Raw genomic sequence first — 16995 nt, forward strand, 5'->3', positions numbered from 1 at the left:
GTGGGCAACTTTATGTATTCATTTTTATTTTACGAAATTTGGAGAATGCCAGTAATATTTGCCTGATTTTTCTTTTTAATACAAATAAAAAAATAAAAAAGAAGAGTACTGGCCAGTACTCTTCTTTTTTATTTTTTGTATTTGTATTAAAAAGAAAAATCAGGCAAATATTCAGGCGTGCTATGATTCAGTGGGTGGGGCGAGGGGTCCTCCTGGCCTGGCCTACTGATGACGTCACGTCTGTCTGTGTGATGATTTGGAACTAAGGAAGATGAAACTCGACGAGGAGGAATATATATTGTTTGTTTGTGTTGTTGTTGTTTGAATTAAAAAAAACGTACGTTTCGTCGAAGCTCTTCTATATAAATAAATGTACAGTCCCTACAGCAAGACCCCCAATGGCTCCAAGTGTACCTACACCAAACTGAAAGGTGAGTGAGTGGTGGTCCGCGGAACGTTGTCTTGATGTTGTCACCGTTTTGTACTGAAAGCATAGCAGCGACGTGGCTAACGTTAGCCTCAGGCTAACTGACACAATATAGTATTACAGGGTTCTGTTTTTCGGAAACAGCAGATCTACGAGCTTGTAGAGCAGTGGGGGTCCGTGGACCCCCAGGGATCATTGAGAGAGTTCCAGGGGGTCCCCCGATAGATGATCATTAGGAACCAAATGGACCCTTATGGGTCTTGTAAGTAACTCTGAGTCAGTGTTACAAATGGAACCAAACGGACCCAAAAGGGTCCATTTGTAACACGTACTCTCAGAGTTAAATTAACGTTGATTTTACAATATAAACTGGGGGGTCCCAGACATAGAAATGCCATTAAATGGGGGGTCTGTAGACTAATATGCATGTCAAACCGGGGGGGTCCTTGAAATTAAACGGGTCGAGAATCTCTGCTAGAGCCGTAAAAACCTTCTCTTATGGGGGTCCCTGATTGATTCCCTGGCATATGTTTTCTAATGGTGGTCCGCGGGCATGAAATACATTCAGTCGTGCAGTGCTGCGGGAATGACATGTATATTGTATTGCATCATGAAACGGCGTAGTGGGTACTCTACTACTACTACTCACCCAATTCATGAAGACTTGGAGTTCAGATATTGTCTATAGTTATTAGTTTCATCTCCATTTGAAAGTTCTGGCACAAAACGTGTATTTTGTTTTAGACATAAATATCCACTTCTTTGACCAACGAACCGCACACGGACGGGATTCTCTCCGGGCTGACGGGCCCGGGGGGGGGGGGGGGATGAGTCCCAGCTGGACTGAATTTATCAAAACTTCCTCTGATCACCACAAACGTCATCACAAATTGACCAGGGAAGCGGCAGGTGGTGTCGCAACCAATCGCATACATTTAAGAGTATACCTACACAAGGTATATATATATTATATATCAACACGGAAATAATCTGTACATTGAAACTATACAACCAAGGATGCCAGGTCAACAAATTAACCTAGCATCTGTTTTTTTTTTTTTTTTTTTTTTTTTTTTTCTTAAAATGTATTAACAGTTTGCTGAATTACAGTACATTTCAAATACAACTCAATACAAGACAGTTAACTGTGAGTGGACGACACCATAGATAAAGCATTACACTTGTTTACAAGAGGGCCCACCATTTTCAATTCATCAAAACATTTAGAGACGTACGAATATACACATAAATACAGTGAGGGGGAAAGGCGGTGGGTGGAGGATTCAGATTTGTAGTTTGTAGTTCGTAGGTGCCCTTTGAGAGCAGTTTTGAAGGGATTCACATCTGACGTCTTAATGACTGTAGGCCTTCTTAAATAACATGCTATCTAAATTACATTGTAATCTTTGCATAAGACTGCATCATGGCTGACTGTTGAGGCTCTAAGGTGGAGTCTGAAGAGGTGAGTCCTCAGATTACGGCTGGAAATTGGGAGTCTGCCGTTATAACTGCAATGGGGGGGGGGGGGGGGGGGGGTCTAAGGACTTTGTCCCGCAGTTTGGGAACCATAAGGGAGGAGAAGAAAGTGTCACACACATGGAGCATTTATATCCCAGATGTTTTAGGGAAGATTCGTACAGTTTCCAGTTTGTGTTGGCTGATCTGAGTGAGCAAGATAGGTTGTAGTGGGGTTGGATCAGGCTTTGAAGCATTATGGGGGTTAGGGTACCATATCCATATTAGGCCAGCATCGGTGCTTACACTCTTACAGTATTCATTACAGTATCCTGCGCTCGCTGTGCAGAAAAACGAGATTCACACAGTCACACATTACAGCAGTGGTTTTCGTTTCAACCAGGGGTCCGGGGACCACCAGTGGGCCTTGAGGGGGTTTCCGGGTGGTCCCCAGCTAAATGATGGGAGAGTTGCTATAACCAAATCATCCAAATGGGGCCCCTTATAGATGTTTAACTCTTGGGTGTAAAATGAAGCCAAATGGACCCTTAAAAAAACAATATTCGTTAGTTTTGGATCTGAGAGGCTATATAAACTCATCAAATGGTGGTTCCGTGGCTCAAATACCCAATGAATAATGGGCCTTGATATGAAAAGGGTACTTGAAAACCACTGCGTTACAGTATCGTGCTTTGACCTGGCTGCAACTATGCAGAAAAGAGAAAATAAAAGCACGTCATGTCATGTCATGCAGAATCAAGCAAGTACACACAATCACAGTGTGGTTCCGAGTCATCGACCCTGATAACAACACAGGGACGTTATCAGTAGTAATCAGACAGTGTTGATTTCGTCGACTGACACTTAAAACATTCCAGGTGACTAAACTATTCAAGAGACTATAATGACTGAAACTAAAATCAGAATTTGCTGCCAAAAACAACACTGGCTTCAGTTCAGTGCAATAACCCCCGGCCTCCAGTGTTACCGGGGACTAGAATCTACTGATGGTATCATGAGTCACTGATAGTGACAGACAGACAGTGGCTGCTATCTAAGGGGGCTAGGAGACGAAACACACCAGTATGTACACTACATGGTGGATACTAAAGTGATACTGGCTTGGGGGGGGGGGGGGTTATTTAAGCCGGTGAGTCTCTCAAGCATTTCTTTCACGTCATATAAGATATAAGATTTGTAGCTTCTGGGAGGTCCCCTGGAACAACATCTTTTCAGATGGGGGGGGGTCCACACTCCGCAGCCAAATGCAGATAATTCTGGGGGTTCCTTCCTTGTTGAGCACCACTGACACTTTCAGACAGTATTTAGAAGACATTTTTTGTAGAATCATCCTCAGGTCTATTTAAGCCAGGGTTCCCCAATTAATTTTCCTCAATCAAGGGCCATATCTTGACTATAGGGTACCAGGCTGGTGGCCGAGTCCACACGCGTGAGGTCGAGGTCTTGCCCTGAAAATTCATTTTCAGGGCAAGACCCCATTTGAGAAAGGATGCCCAGTTTGACATGCATAGGCTACTGACCCCCATGTAATGTCATTTATATGGCATTACATATATAAATATATATATATATATATATATATTTTTTTAACCCATTCTGACCTGAGATCAGATTCTAAAAATGTCTGTTTGAAAATGACAGTTTTCTGAAAAAGCTATGTTTCTATGTCAGTCATTCTTCGATTTTTCAAAAAATAGCAGACCTACAAGCTCGTAGCGCGCCACTCGGTGGCGCGCTACGAGCTTGTAGATCTGCTATTTTTTAAATAGCTAAAGCAAAACATAACACCAAAACGGGTTCCCGCCTATAAAATGGGTTAAGCTCTTCTTCACAAAATGCAAACACAAAATGAGTTATTTTTCTCTCATTCTTTCCCAGCTTCGGCTCAGAGCAAGGAGAGCTCCCATGCCCCAGCCATGCCTCAGAAGCTGCTGAAGAGTGCCCAGACGTCCCACTACATCGAGCTGGGCAGTTATCAGTACTGGCCCGTTCTGGTGCCCCGGGGGATCCGGCTCTACACCTATGAACAGATCCCCGTGTTCCTGAGGGAGAACCCCTACATCACCGATGGATACCGGGCCTACCTTCCCTCCAGACTCTGCCTCAAGAGGTAAAGGACTTTAACCCATTCTGGGCGGGAAGGGAAGGGGAACCCCTTTTGGTTGTTTTTAAGCATTGTGTTATATACTTAAGCAGATCTACAAGCACCGAGTGCCGCGCTACGAGCTTGTTGTAGGTCTGCAATTTTAGAAAAATCGTGAAAATGTGGAACAAATCTTTGAATATATTCTTTCGGAGCGAGCATTTTTAACTCAAATCTTTGCTTCTTGGGCATCTGGCCAAAACCACGGAGAGCTCCCTGGGATTACGAGATACGAGCCTTTCTTTCTGAGAGGTAAACATTGCTCTAGTCTATTGAACACGGTGATGATGGCTCATGTGCATATAGCACCTGACGAAGCTCACGGCGAAACGCGTCGTGCTAATAAATACGTTTGGTGCAGTAAGTTGTCCGTCTCTGTTCCCTGGAGTGTGCAGTCCCTTCCTTGGAAAGGCTTTTTCTCTTTTTTGATGTCTATGCCTGCTAACTAGACTTGCACCTCCTCCTACGGGTCTTTTTGGATGTCCTTTTTTTGTCTCGATGGCTGATGTGCGTTGATGTCTTCTTCTTCTTGGTCCTCCTGCAGCGTCTTCATCCTGTCCAACGAGTCGGGGAACATCTGGAGCCACCTGCTGGGCTTCATGTGGTTCTTCTGCCTGGCCGTGTACAACATGGCCTCCGTGCTGCCGGCCGCCGGCGTCTCCAAGGAGGACTACGTCATCTACTCCATAGGAGTCTTCTGCTTCCAGGTACGACCGCTGCGTGCTGGGGCCCATTTATAAACCTCATTTAAGAAAAATGTCTGTGAAGTTTTACTGGAGAAGGGAGAATGCATGCGTTTTGTTCCAACTCGATTTCCAGCAGCACCAATGCGCGGAGAGAGAGAGTTGCGCCAGCAATGCGATCTTAAATGTTATGTCTCAGGTTGTATTGGTGTAAATATCATTATTAATAAATCCGAATGGCTCGAATTGAAATCCGAAATCTGAATGGCTCGAATTGCTCGAATCCACGTGGGTTTTTAAAACTAATATCCGAATCCAATTTTTGGACAATTACGGCAGCACTAGTGTGGACTGGCCTTCACGTTCCATTGTTGTGGACAAGTTGTAATAGAAAATAGAAAATCTAATCGGATCTACTGTGCATGTATGCACATTATTCAACAAATCACGCACGCAAGACATAGAAACATGGGGTTTTTCTGGCAGAATCTGGTCTCAGATCTTAATGGGTTTAAAAGAATAAAATAAAGTGTGCATGTGCGTCTCTCCAGCTGTGCATGCTGTGCTCTGTCGGCCACCACGTGTTCTGCTGCCACCGCTCGGAGAAGACCAGCCGCCGCTGGATGGCGCTGGACTACGCTGGCATCTCCATCGGCATCCTGGGCTGCTACGTCCCCGGGGTCTTCTACACCTTCTACTGCGACAACGTAAGTCCTGGGGGGTCTTCTACACCTTCTACTGCGACAACGTAAGTCCTGGGGGGTCTTCTACACCTTCTACTGCGACAACGTAAGTCCTGGGGGGTCTTCTACACCTTCTACTGCGACAACGTAAGTCCTGGGGGGTCTTCTACACCTTCTACTGCGACAACGTAAGTCCTGGGGGGTCCCTGGGGGGTCTTCTACACCTTCTACTGCGACAACGTAAGTCCTGGGGGGTCCCTGGGGGGTCTTCTACACCTTCTACTGCGACAACGTAAGTCCTGGGGGGGAACTCAGAATTCTAGCGTCGTTTTTCTGAGGGTGAACATCCGCCCCAAAAAATAGCCCAAAGCACACATGTGTCGCAAAGCAGCACATTGTGATCTTGTAGACTGGCTGAGATTTGGCGTAGATAGAGGGCAAGAATATGTTTGTCTCTTAACTACAGTTGGAGACTAACTGTAGTTACATTTCTAAGTTCCGTACCACCACGAGGTACAGTAAATCACTCTTTATTTGATGATGATGTCTCCCAAGTTAGACCTGATGCTGTACTTCATGTAATTTTGGGCACGAGAAAGAATGAGTGGGTGGTGGAACGGGGACGGGCTTCAGATGGGACTGTGAGACCGTCCAAGTCGCAGCGAGTTGGCAAATTGAGGGAAAAAGAAAGGAGGGAGGGGAAAAAAAGACGGTGGGCATTTTCAGCGGCTTCCAGTGGATGTGGGGGAGCGTACGTTGGCAGTGTCAGAACGCGTCAGAACAGAGGGCTCTCTGTCAGCAGATGGCTAGCAATGCCTCTCCAGTGGGCCACTTGCAACGCTACCTATATGCAGTGAGCTAACCCAAAAATAGCAGATCTACAAGCGAGTGCCACGCTATGTACGAGCTTGTAGATCTGCTATTTTTCAATAGCTAAAGTATAAACATCAAAAGGGGTTCCCGTTCCCAGAATGGGCTAATAATCTAAGTTATGCGTGCGTCCGAAATGACTGGACTCTGGTGTAGAACGTGAACTATAGCTTCATGCTGAGTTCTGAATAGCCAATGAAGTCTGGACCAAAAATAGGAGAAGCAACACACAGCGAATTAGATTCTTTGCAACATTATCGGAAAACATCTCTCTCATCACCCGCTTGCTGAGACGTTTAACCCATTCTGAACGGGAACCCATTTTGGTGTTAGCATCATGTTATGCTTTAGCCATTGAAAAATAGCATATCTACAAGCTCATAGCGCGCTACGAGCGTGGCGCGCTACTAGCTTGTGTAGGTCTGCTATTTTTGAAAAATCGAAGAACGACTGACATTTTTAGAATCTGATCTCAGGTCAGAATGGGTTAATCAGGCCAGTGTGTGTGTCCAGTGGAAACCTCGTATGAATCTGATCTCAGGTCAGAATGGGTTAATATAAATCAGGCTTCAACGCCTGCCCATTGGCCCCCCGAGAGAGTGTTTGCGTGCAGTTTGACATCAGTGGCTCTTTGAAGAGCAGTAATTGAATAAAACTGAAATAGAGCCCAAGATATTTTCTCCTCTTCTCTTCCTCTTGACGGGCTCATTGTTCACAGTGTAGAAGCAACAGTGTGACACGCTCTAGTACTTGTGAAAGTCCACGAGGTCTAGCTTCATGTTCTCCTTCCAAGACGCCCACCCATTATGTCTCCCCCCCCCCCCCCCTCGCATATTGGTAGCGCCGGGTTCTTATGGCCTCGGAAACACGGGATAAATCTGCTCCAGTCTCAAACCAGATGGCCACATCATCGACTGAGCGGTCCCCCTCCCACCCCCACCACCATATGACATTCACAAGTGGAGGAACCAATCTCTGGTGAAAGCCTCCTCTCCCTGCCAACACTCGGGCTCCGCTGTTCTGCAAGCCAAGAGTCTCTCCCCCCTCCCCCTCCCTCTCCCAGACCCCCCCCCCCCCCCCCCACCCAAAGCAAATGGAATTTATATTTAGCCAAACTCAAGCGTTTTTTTTTTTTTTTTTGTCAAAAGAGCTTTTTGGGCTTTTTGTGGTAAAGGAAACATGGTGCTTTTTGATTTTCATTTATGGTGCAGTAGTACCAGGTTTTACAAGCTCAGCTTGTGAGCTAGTGATTGATTGATTGTTTATTTATTTTCTTGTCATGCACACCTTGTGCCCAACCCTCATGGGTTTATAAGACACCATTTCACATTTGTAATTACAGCATGTTTTACAATACATAATTTATGCATTTTACAGCATGTTTAACATTACACAATTCATTATATTACACCTCGGATGTATACAGAGTACTCTGTCATTTAAATCTAGGAAATCCCCACATATAGAAGACCTTATCTTATTAACCAAAAAAATCCCTTAATTAAGTCATCGTATTTAGAGCAGTAAAACAAAAAGTGAACTTCGTTTTCAATTTCATCTAGATCACAGAACAGACAATATCTCTCATCTTCAGGGGTGGCATTAAACCTGCCAGGCTCCAGTGCTAATGGTAATGTTCCTGACCTTATTTGAGCACAAAGAGATCTTTGCCTTTTGTTTAAATTATACTTCACATAAGGTTCTACAGTGTATATGTCCTTTATAAGGCAGTAGGTTGAAGGTTCGCAACTTAGGTTTGTACCATAGGTCCCTACACCAGTTTTCTTTGTACCTGGAGAACATTGTATTTCTAATTTGTTGGACATTACATTGCAATCTATTTTTAAAAATAGATAGATAGTAAGATCAGCTGCTTTAAAAAAAGAAATGAAGGTGTAAAAAAAATAATAATAATAACTGGGGCAGAATTGGCACCGATCGTTTGTCGTCAACAAAAGTCAAATAATGACCTATGAAAAGAGGAGTTAACAGGCAATTATGGACACTAGATTTGCCCGTAAACCTCAACGGGCATATACAGTAATATACAGGTGTGATGGTACAATTTGGGAGTTTACCGGAGTTTGTTGGAAAGTTTAACGGGAGTTTCCTGTAATGTACACATCCGTATTCCATGTTTTTTTTGCGTTAGTGATACCTGTATATGACTGTAGTATATGTCTCTGACTGCTTGTGTTTGTGTGTCTGCAGTACTGGCGTCAGGTGTACCTGGTGACCGTGCTGGCCATGATCCTGGCCGTGTTCTTCGCCCAGATCCATCCCCACTACCTCAGCAAGCAGTGGAAGCAGATGCGCTCGCTCATCTTCTGCTCCGTGGCGTGCTACGGCCTGGTCCCCACCGTGCACTGGATATGGTTCACCGGAGGCTTCTCCCACGAGCTGGTCCAGGTCAGTGAGTTGGGTAGCCTGGCTGCTACGGCCTGGTCACAACCTACGGCAGAGAGAAAGGCCTGGTCACAACCTACGGCAGAGAGAAAAGCCTGGTCACAACCTACGGCAGAGAGAAAAGCCTGGTCACAACCTACGGCAGAGAGAAAAGCCTGGTCACAACCTACGGCAGAGAGAAAGGCCTGGTCACAACCTACGGCAGAGAGAAAAGCCTGGTCACAACCTACGGCAGAGAGAAAAGCCTGGTCACAACCTAAGGCAGAGAGAAAAGCCTGGTCACATCCTAAGGCAGAGAGAAAAGCCTGGTCACATCCTAAGGCAGAGAGAAAAGCCTGTTCACAACCTAAGACAGAGAGAAAAGCCTGGTCACAACCTAAGGCAGAGAGAAAAGCCTGGTCACAACCTAAGGCAGAGAGAAAAGCCTGGTCACAACCTAAGGCAGAGAGAAAAGCCTGGTCACAACCTAAGGCAGAGAGAAAAGCCTGGTCACAACCTAAGGCAGAGAGAAAAGCCTGGTCACAGCCTAAGGCAGAGAGAAAAGCCTGGCCACAACCTAAGGCAGAGAGAAAAGCCTGGTCACAAACTAAGACAGAGAGAAAAGCCTGGCCACAACCTAAGGCAGAGAGAAAAGCCTGGTCACAACCTAAGACAGAGAGAAAAGCCTGGTCACAACCTTAAGGCAGAGAGAAAAGCCTGGCCACAACCTAAGGCAGAGAGAAAAGCCTGGTCACAACCTAAGACAGAGAGAAAAGCCTGGTCACAGCCTAAGGCAGAGAGAAAAGCCTGGTCACAACCTAAGGCAGAGAGAAAAGCCTGGTCACAACCTAAGACAGAGAGAAAAGCCTGGTCACAACCTAAGACAGAGAGAAAAGCCTGGTCACAACCTAAGACAGAGAGAAAAGCCTGGTCACAACCTAAGACAGAGAGAAAAGCCTGGTCACAACCTAAGACAGAGAGAAAAGCCTGGTCACAACCTAAGACAGAGAGAAAAGCCTGGTCACAACCTAAGACAGAGAGAAAAGCCTGGTCACAACCTAAGGCAGAGAGAAAAGCCTGGTCACAACCTAAGACAGAGAGAAAAGCCTGGTCACAACCTACGGCAGAGAGAAAAGCCTGGTCACAACCTAAGGCAGAGAGAAAAGCCTGGTCACAACCTAAGACAGAGAGAAAAGCCTGGTCACAACCTAAGGCAGAGACGAAGTGTCGGTCCGGAACATCCGACAAAATGTATTTCCCCCCCGGGATACAATATTTATACGACACTTGTTTCATTCACAGAGAATGTAAACTGATTTGTAAAGCATTCACGTCATTTCCTTGAGCGGTACTTACGCCAAAATCCTGCATCTTACGCCCCAAATAAATGATACAGCGTAGGTGTTCCCCAGTGCGCCGTGTACTGGGTCTGGACCGTATGGTTCAACTGGAGGCTCGGTACCGGTCCAGGTCAGTGAAGTACTGGTAGTCTGGTTCACTGGAGGCTTCTCTTTTCTCTTGGTGAATTAACATGATCAACACACCACAGCGTCACACAAAAAGCATAAAGAAAACAGCAGATCCACACACACGAAACGCGCCGTGAAAAGAGACACGCTTTGAGCTTGTAGATCCGTTACTTTAGAATTTTTATCCTGAAAACATAATTGGGTTTTTTTCCCACCCGACAGAGACGATATCCACGTGCTAAATACATGTCTCCATCATTTCCCCCTCTACTGTACACCAAATCTAATTTCTGATTAAAAATATATATTTATCCGTGTTTTAACAGTTAATGGCTTCTTTTCCTTGCAGGCATTTGTTCCTCGGATCCTGGGGATGTATTTCATCGCTGCACTCGCTTTCGTATTCTACGTCTCGAAGGTTCCTGAGCGCTACCTCCCAGGTGAGCACATTTCCTGCCGTCCAAATCCAGGATTTAAGTAACTGTCAGGGTTTTGAAGAAGACATTTGTAGAATCTGATCTCAGCTCTAAATGGGCTAGAAGAGTTAATTATGGCTAAACGTGTCGTGTGGGTCTCTCCTCTCCTCTCCTCTCCTCTCCTCTCCAGGTCAGCTGAACTACCTGGGCTCCAGTCACCAGGTGTGGCATGTCCTCCTGGTGCTCATGTTCTACTGGTGGCACCAGTCCTCCATCTTCATCATGACGTACAGACACAGCCACCCCTGCCCCGAGTACCCCCAGCACGCCTAGCCAGCACACACACACACACACACACACACACTCACACGCACACACACGTAAGGGCTCTCCCTCCACTGTCTTTGAGAAAGACAGCGGAGGCAGCATTATATTATACTAGGGAGCGCTGCCTGGCCCCTAACCTAACCCAGGATCCACCAGGAGAACCAACTCCGTGAGTTGGTGCAACGTTGAGGTAACGACGACAACGATGCAGGTGGAGCCACCTGGTGTTGATGTCAAGGAACTGATGGCTGAAGCCTGGTTGGTGTTTATTTATACAACGTGGCGGTGTCGCTCACCGAAGATAGGCCACGTAGTGTGTGGCTGTTTGTTGGTCCACGGCCATGAAGTGTATAAAGCCAGGCTTTAACGTGTCACTTATCCTGATTCAAGGACACTTTAGTGAGACTATTCTTTTTTTTAAATGCCCAATTTATTACAATCCCTTTTTGAGTACAAATCACGTTGCGGACGACACACTACCGCTGTAGGAAAGGAAGACTGCACTAGTCTCTGCACTAGTCTCTGCACTAGTCTCTGCACTAGTCTCTAAACTAGTCTCTGCACTAGTCTCTGCACTAGTCTCTACACTAGTCTCTGCACTAGTCTCTCCAGCACAAAGTTGCGGTGAAGTTGTTTTTTTGAGAAGAAGCCAACTGCCCCCCCCCCTTTCTTTTTAAAAGTGCCTACTCACCGAAAACAATGTAGCACCTTTTGAAATAATGAAATTAATTTTAATCTTAATCGGCACCGACATTATTAATTATATGCTGCACTGATATAACGTGACGGAATTTCGTCGATGTTTGTTATTATAATATTTTCTTTTTCCTGAAAGTCAAATAATGGGACAGTATTGGATTATAGGAATCGATTGGAAACACACCGAATGCATGAAGAACCCGCCGCTGTCGTGAAACAATAGATTTTTTATTGTTTTTTTTGTTTTGTTTATGCTTTTATTTATTGTTTTTTTCGTCGGTCACTGAAATTTGTGTGCTGTTCCTCCAAACTAATGATAATTGTACAGTGTTGGTGTATCTTTGATGTGAGCGTTGTTTACTTTTAGATATTCAGAAAGAATCACACTTCTGAATAGAGCACCGAAGTCTGACGTCAATATCTGTAGAGGGCGCTATAAGTCCACGGGTTCATGTACTGTTTTATTTGCATTGTAATCCCCGTGGGGGGATTTTTCTTTTTAGATCGCCTCACGTAAGAACTGTGTTTGAAACATTAAACTAATCATCCTGACGGCAGTTTCACTCATTATGGATATGAAGAATCAACGCTATTGTTTCTGCTGCTGAATTAGTTACATTTTCGCTAGAAACAAGACGGTATCATAATGTGAGTGACTGATGGTCGTAAACGACACAGAGAGAGAGAGACACCTCCCTGACAATTTCGCCGAGACACTTTTGTTTATTTTTGGACCACAACGCTTTATTATTATACGAGACGATTTTAAGGTGAGCCCATGTTATTCTTTAAGGTGAGCCCATGTTATTCTTTAACCCATTCTGACCTGAGATCAGATTCATACGAGGTTTCCACTAGGACACACACTGGTCTGATGAACCCATTCTGACCTGAGATCAGATTCTAAAAATGTCAGTCGTTCTTCGAATTTTTCAAAAATAGCAGACCTACAAGCTCGTATCGCGCCACTCGGTGGCGCGATATGAGCTTGTAGATCTGCTATTTTTCAATAGGTAAAGCATAACATGATGCTAACACCAAAACGGGTGCCCGGTCAGAATGGGTTAAGGTGAGCCCATGTTATTCTTTAAGGTGAGCCCATGTTATTCTTTAAGGTGAGCCCATGTTATTCTTTAAGGTGAGCCCATGTTATTCTTTAAGGTGAGCCCATGTTATTCTTTAAGGTGAGCCCATGTTATTCTTTAAGGTGAGCCCATATTATTATTTAAGGTGAGCCCATGTTATTCTTTAAGGTGAGCCCATGTTATTCTTTAAGGTGAGCCCATGTTATTCTTTAAGGTGAGCCCATGTTATTCTTTAAGGTGAGCCCATGTTATTCTCCATAGAGAAAGTACTTCTGTGATCCAGGGTGACGTCAGGACCTCGGCGCTCTATTTGAAACAAACAATCGGTTGTTATGCTGCAAGCACAGTTGACGTGGTTTTATTATACATGTAATACTTAAATAAAGTCACCGTGTATGAGTTCAATTAACGCTGAGCAGTTTTTGGAGTCCCAGAGACGACAAAATAATACAATACGACTGCTTTAGATGCCTTACGATAGGGTTTATTTATGTAACTACTCTCTTAAAAAGGCAGTAAGCCTTCATAGGAAACCTTCCCACTGCCATGACCTACAATAGCCAGGATTTCCTTGTTCACTTTGATTGGGCCACGTTGGTTTAATGATGAGAAACGAGGATAACTTTTTATTTCAAAATTTCAAAAAACATGGGCTATAACCCATCGTTTTTGTCATTTTTTTCAAATCCTCAAAAATGATGAAAAACGGCGCGCTATAGTATGCCGTATGATATGGGCTATAGCCCATGGTCCAAAATGATGAGAAACGAGGATAACTTTTTTTTTCAAAATTTCAAAAAACATGGGCTATAACCCATCGTTTTTGTCAAATTGCGGAAATTGCGGAAATGGTAATTGTTGAAATTGCGGAAATTGTGGAAATGGAAATTGCTGAAATTGCGGATTTTTTTTCTTCATTTTTTCATTTTTTTCAAATCCTCAAAAATGATGTAAAAGTCTACTGTAGTAATAAGTGACTTTCATATGGTACGGTTCTTAATGTAGTTACTAGCACTGTTAACCCATTCTGGGCGGGAACCTCTTTGTGTTTTAAAGCATTGTTATGCTTTAGCTGTTGAAAAATAGCAGATCTACAAGCTCGTAGCGCGGCACGAGTGCCACGCTATGACCTTGTAGGTCTGCTATTTTTTTTAAATCGTGAAAATGTGGCGCAAATCTTTGAATAGATATATATTCTTTCAGAGCGAAGGTTTCTTTCAGAGTCAAATCTTTGCTTCTGAGGGGTCCCTGGGACAACATATTTTCAGATGGGGGTTGGCAGCCAATTACATATATTTTTGGGGGTCCTTGACATGACATTGTTTGAGAACTCAGGATTTAAAGAAGGCATTTGTAGAACTCGGGTCCTCGGGTCTAAATGGGTTTAAGTGGAGGCCAGAAAGGAGAGGAAAATGTAATTCATTAATTTGTAATTCATGTAAAGTAATTTCACGTGATAAGATAATTGGCATCCCGTTGTCAAACTCTTTCAAAACGTCTTCTACATTCTTGAAATATCTAGCAGATCGTGCAAGCTCAACACGACACATTGTGAGCTTGTAGAGCAGCTATTTTAGTGTGTGTTTAAAAAAAAAAAAAGCCATTTCACAACAGCAGGGTTGGAGGCTATAATATGACCATTTGTTTCACCTGGGCATGGGGCGAGTTGGTAAGGCCTGTCCTAGGATGTACAGTAACACACATGCTTGTTGTACAGTGTCTTCGCTTCTTATGCCCATCAGGGCCAAGTGCAACAATGTCTGACCCCTTTTTTGGTTTTTAAGGGACAAGGTTTCAACCCAAACGGGTCTTCGTCAGGCCTGAGACCGGGTGGACGTTTTACCCTGCATGGGAGCTTCTCTTAGACAGTGGTTCCCAAACCTTTTCATGTCCAACGACCCCCCAAATTGACACTAATTATCCCGCGGACCCCCATCTGAAAACGTATGCCAGGGACCCCCATGAGAAGATTTTTACGGCTCTAGCAGAGATTCTCAACCATGTTTAATTTCAAGGACCCCCAGTTTGACATGCATTAGTCTACGGACCCCCATTTGAAAACATATGCCCTGGAACCCCCATAAGAGAAGGTTTTTACGGCTCTAGCAGAGATTCTCAACCATGTTTAATTTCAAGGACCCCCAGTTTGACATGCATTAGTCTACGGACCCCCGCAGACTAAATGTAAGCCTGGGTATCGAGGCTATATATAACGGACCCCCATTTAATGGCATTCTATCTCTGAGACCCCAATTTATATAGTAAAATCACTGTTAACTCTGAGAGTGTACAAATGGAATTTTAACGCAAATCTTTGCTTCTGGGCGGTTTCCTGGAACAACATATTTTCAGACGGGGGGTCAGCGGCCAAATGCACATAATCTTCGGCGTCCTTGACATGAAATATTGAGCACCACTGATAAAGAAACGGGTATTTCAGAAAACTGTCAGCATTTAGATTAGAAGGCATTTATTTTTTTAATTTCGACGTCCGGTCAAAATGGGTTAAACACCAAATCTTCCGGTGCTTTCTGCCGCTGTAGTCTCTCTCGTTGCTTCTGTTCAGTATTTATTTATTTAATTGACGCCGCAGGTCTACTTTTGTGATTGTTTTTAGCGGATGGACGGATCTTTGAGAGAGAGAGAGAGAGATGGATCACTGTGTGACCAGATTCGTTTTGTAGCAGCTCGATGTATTTTGAAATTAAATGAATTAAATTGTCTGATTTTTCTTTTTTTTTAAATTATTACCAGAGTGAGTAAATTAATGAACTAATGATGGGACATTCATCGGCAAACACATCGGTATTGGCCTTAAACCAATTGATCGGTAATCGGTAAAATAAATATATCGTATTTAGCCGATATAATTATGCCCCTTTTGTGATGAAAGCTTCACATTATATTATATCAGTGTTTTCTGTGGAAGCACTGCACGAAAGAGTCAATAGTTAATATATATATATATATATATAATATATACATTCAAGCTGTTTATGTTGGGATATGAGCCAACATTTCAACCAACGCCCTGTTTTGAAATAAAGACGCATTGCTTTTTTTCCCTCCAAATTCAGACTTTTTTTCAGAATGGCCAAAGTATTAAATTTGTTTAACATTGATCAGTTATCGGCCATGATAGCAATTAATTATATCGGAAATCGATATTGATTAATGTCTACTAAAAAAAATGAAGAGATTTCAACCTTACTACTACTTTTTACTACTAGGACTTATCAGAGGATAAATTATGTAAAAATAATAAAAGCTTTTTTCAAATTTCATGCACACTTATGATTATTAAAATAATAATACATTAATAATTTACATTTGGGGGATGTCTCTTTCACAATAATACATAAAACATGTTCCAAGACATTCTAATGATAAAAAAAAAAACATAATTTTTAATTACTTTTATCAGGGCCAAAGGTTAAAAATGTCCAGAGATTTTTAATTTGTGTGAATTTGAGCCTCTGTGGGGGGTATTTATATGCAAATAGCATGACTGATGACGTTTAGGTGAAAAAAGAACACATAAAAATGTTATGAATTAAAATATGTTGTATTATTGCAACGCTGGGTGTTACGGGCTAGAATGAACTCGCTTCTTTTTTTTTTTTATATATTTTTTATCCCACGATTTTGTAACCCATTTTTCACCCCTGTGTCAATCATCTAATGTGATCCTGGGCTCTACACACCCTCCGCCAACCTGGGGAGAGCAACGGACTTGAACTCATGCTTCCTTCATGCCTGAGTGTCCAAGTTGCACCTGACAGGGGGGAGTTTCCCTGGTTGGACGTAGCGCGTGGAGGGAACACGTTATTCCAACCAGTTCCTTTCCCCTCCATCAGGCGCCCCGGCTGGCCAGGGGGAGGCAGTTTAGAGACCAGGATTACTGCATGTTTTTGTGAGGGTATACCTACCCTAGGGGACACGAGGGGAGAACATGCAAACTCCACACAGAAAGGCCCTTTCGCCAACCCCGCCTTCGGGTATGGGCACTGATGACGCGGAGGAGGAAACACGCCGCCAGCACTCACAGCGTCCCGAGCGGGAATCGAACCCAGGACCTTCTAGCTGTGAACTCGCTTCTGAATACAAATCAATCGAGCACCGTGGAGAGAGAGAGAGAGAGAGAAGGGAAAGTGTAAAACCAAGTCTTTAATTTGTTCCCACCACCTGTAAGATCAGCAATGAAATAAATGTTATTTTTTTTATTGCATCAAACAGCAGTATATCTATAGCATGAAATCCAATAAAGAGATTTTACGCTCATATATCTAAACAAAATATTCATCAAAAGTACATCAAGGATGTAAAAGGATA

General features: G+C 43.6%; 1 protein-coding gene across 1 annotated transcript; it reads left to right on the forward strand.

The window, feature by feature from the left end:
• The first annotated feature begins 261 nt into the window (after nt 1–261).
• On the forward strand, nt 262–11025 carry paqr3a (progestin and adipoQ receptor family member IIIa). Its single transcript, XM_080765308.1, has 7 exons — nt 262–431; nt 3782–4013; nt 4591–4753; nt 5281–5436; nt 8494–8691; nt 10486–10576; nt 10743–11025. The coding sequence occupies exons 1-7, from the start codon at nt 371–373 to the stop codon at nt 10883–10885; spliced, it is 1044 nt and encodes a 347-aa protein (XP_080621434.1). The 5' UTR covers nt 262–370; the 3' UTR covers nt 10886–11025.
• Nucleotides 11026–16995: the final 5970 nt, after the last annotated feature.

This window comes from Protomyctophum bolini, assembly GCF_963924005.1.
Source record: "Protomyctophum bolini genome assembly, chromosome: 6".
In the NCBI taxonomy this organism is placed as follows: domain Eukaryota; kingdom Metazoa; phylum Chordata; class Actinopteri; order Myctophiformes; family Myctophidae; genus Protomyctophum; species Protomyctophum bolini.

Coding starts and splice junctions, on each gene's coding strand:
- paqr3a (XM_080765308.1), top strand. CDS start 371: ATGTACAGTCCCTACAGCAAGACCCCCAATGGCTCCAAGTGTACCTAC. Junction 432..3,781: donor TACCTACACCAAACTGAAAG/GTGAGTGAGTGG, acceptor ATTCTTTCCCAG/CTTCGGCTCAGAGCAAGGAG. Junction 4,014..4,590: donor TCCAGACTCTGCCTCAAGAG/GTAAAGGACTTT, acceptor GTCCTCCTGCAG/CGTCTTCATCCTGTCCAACG.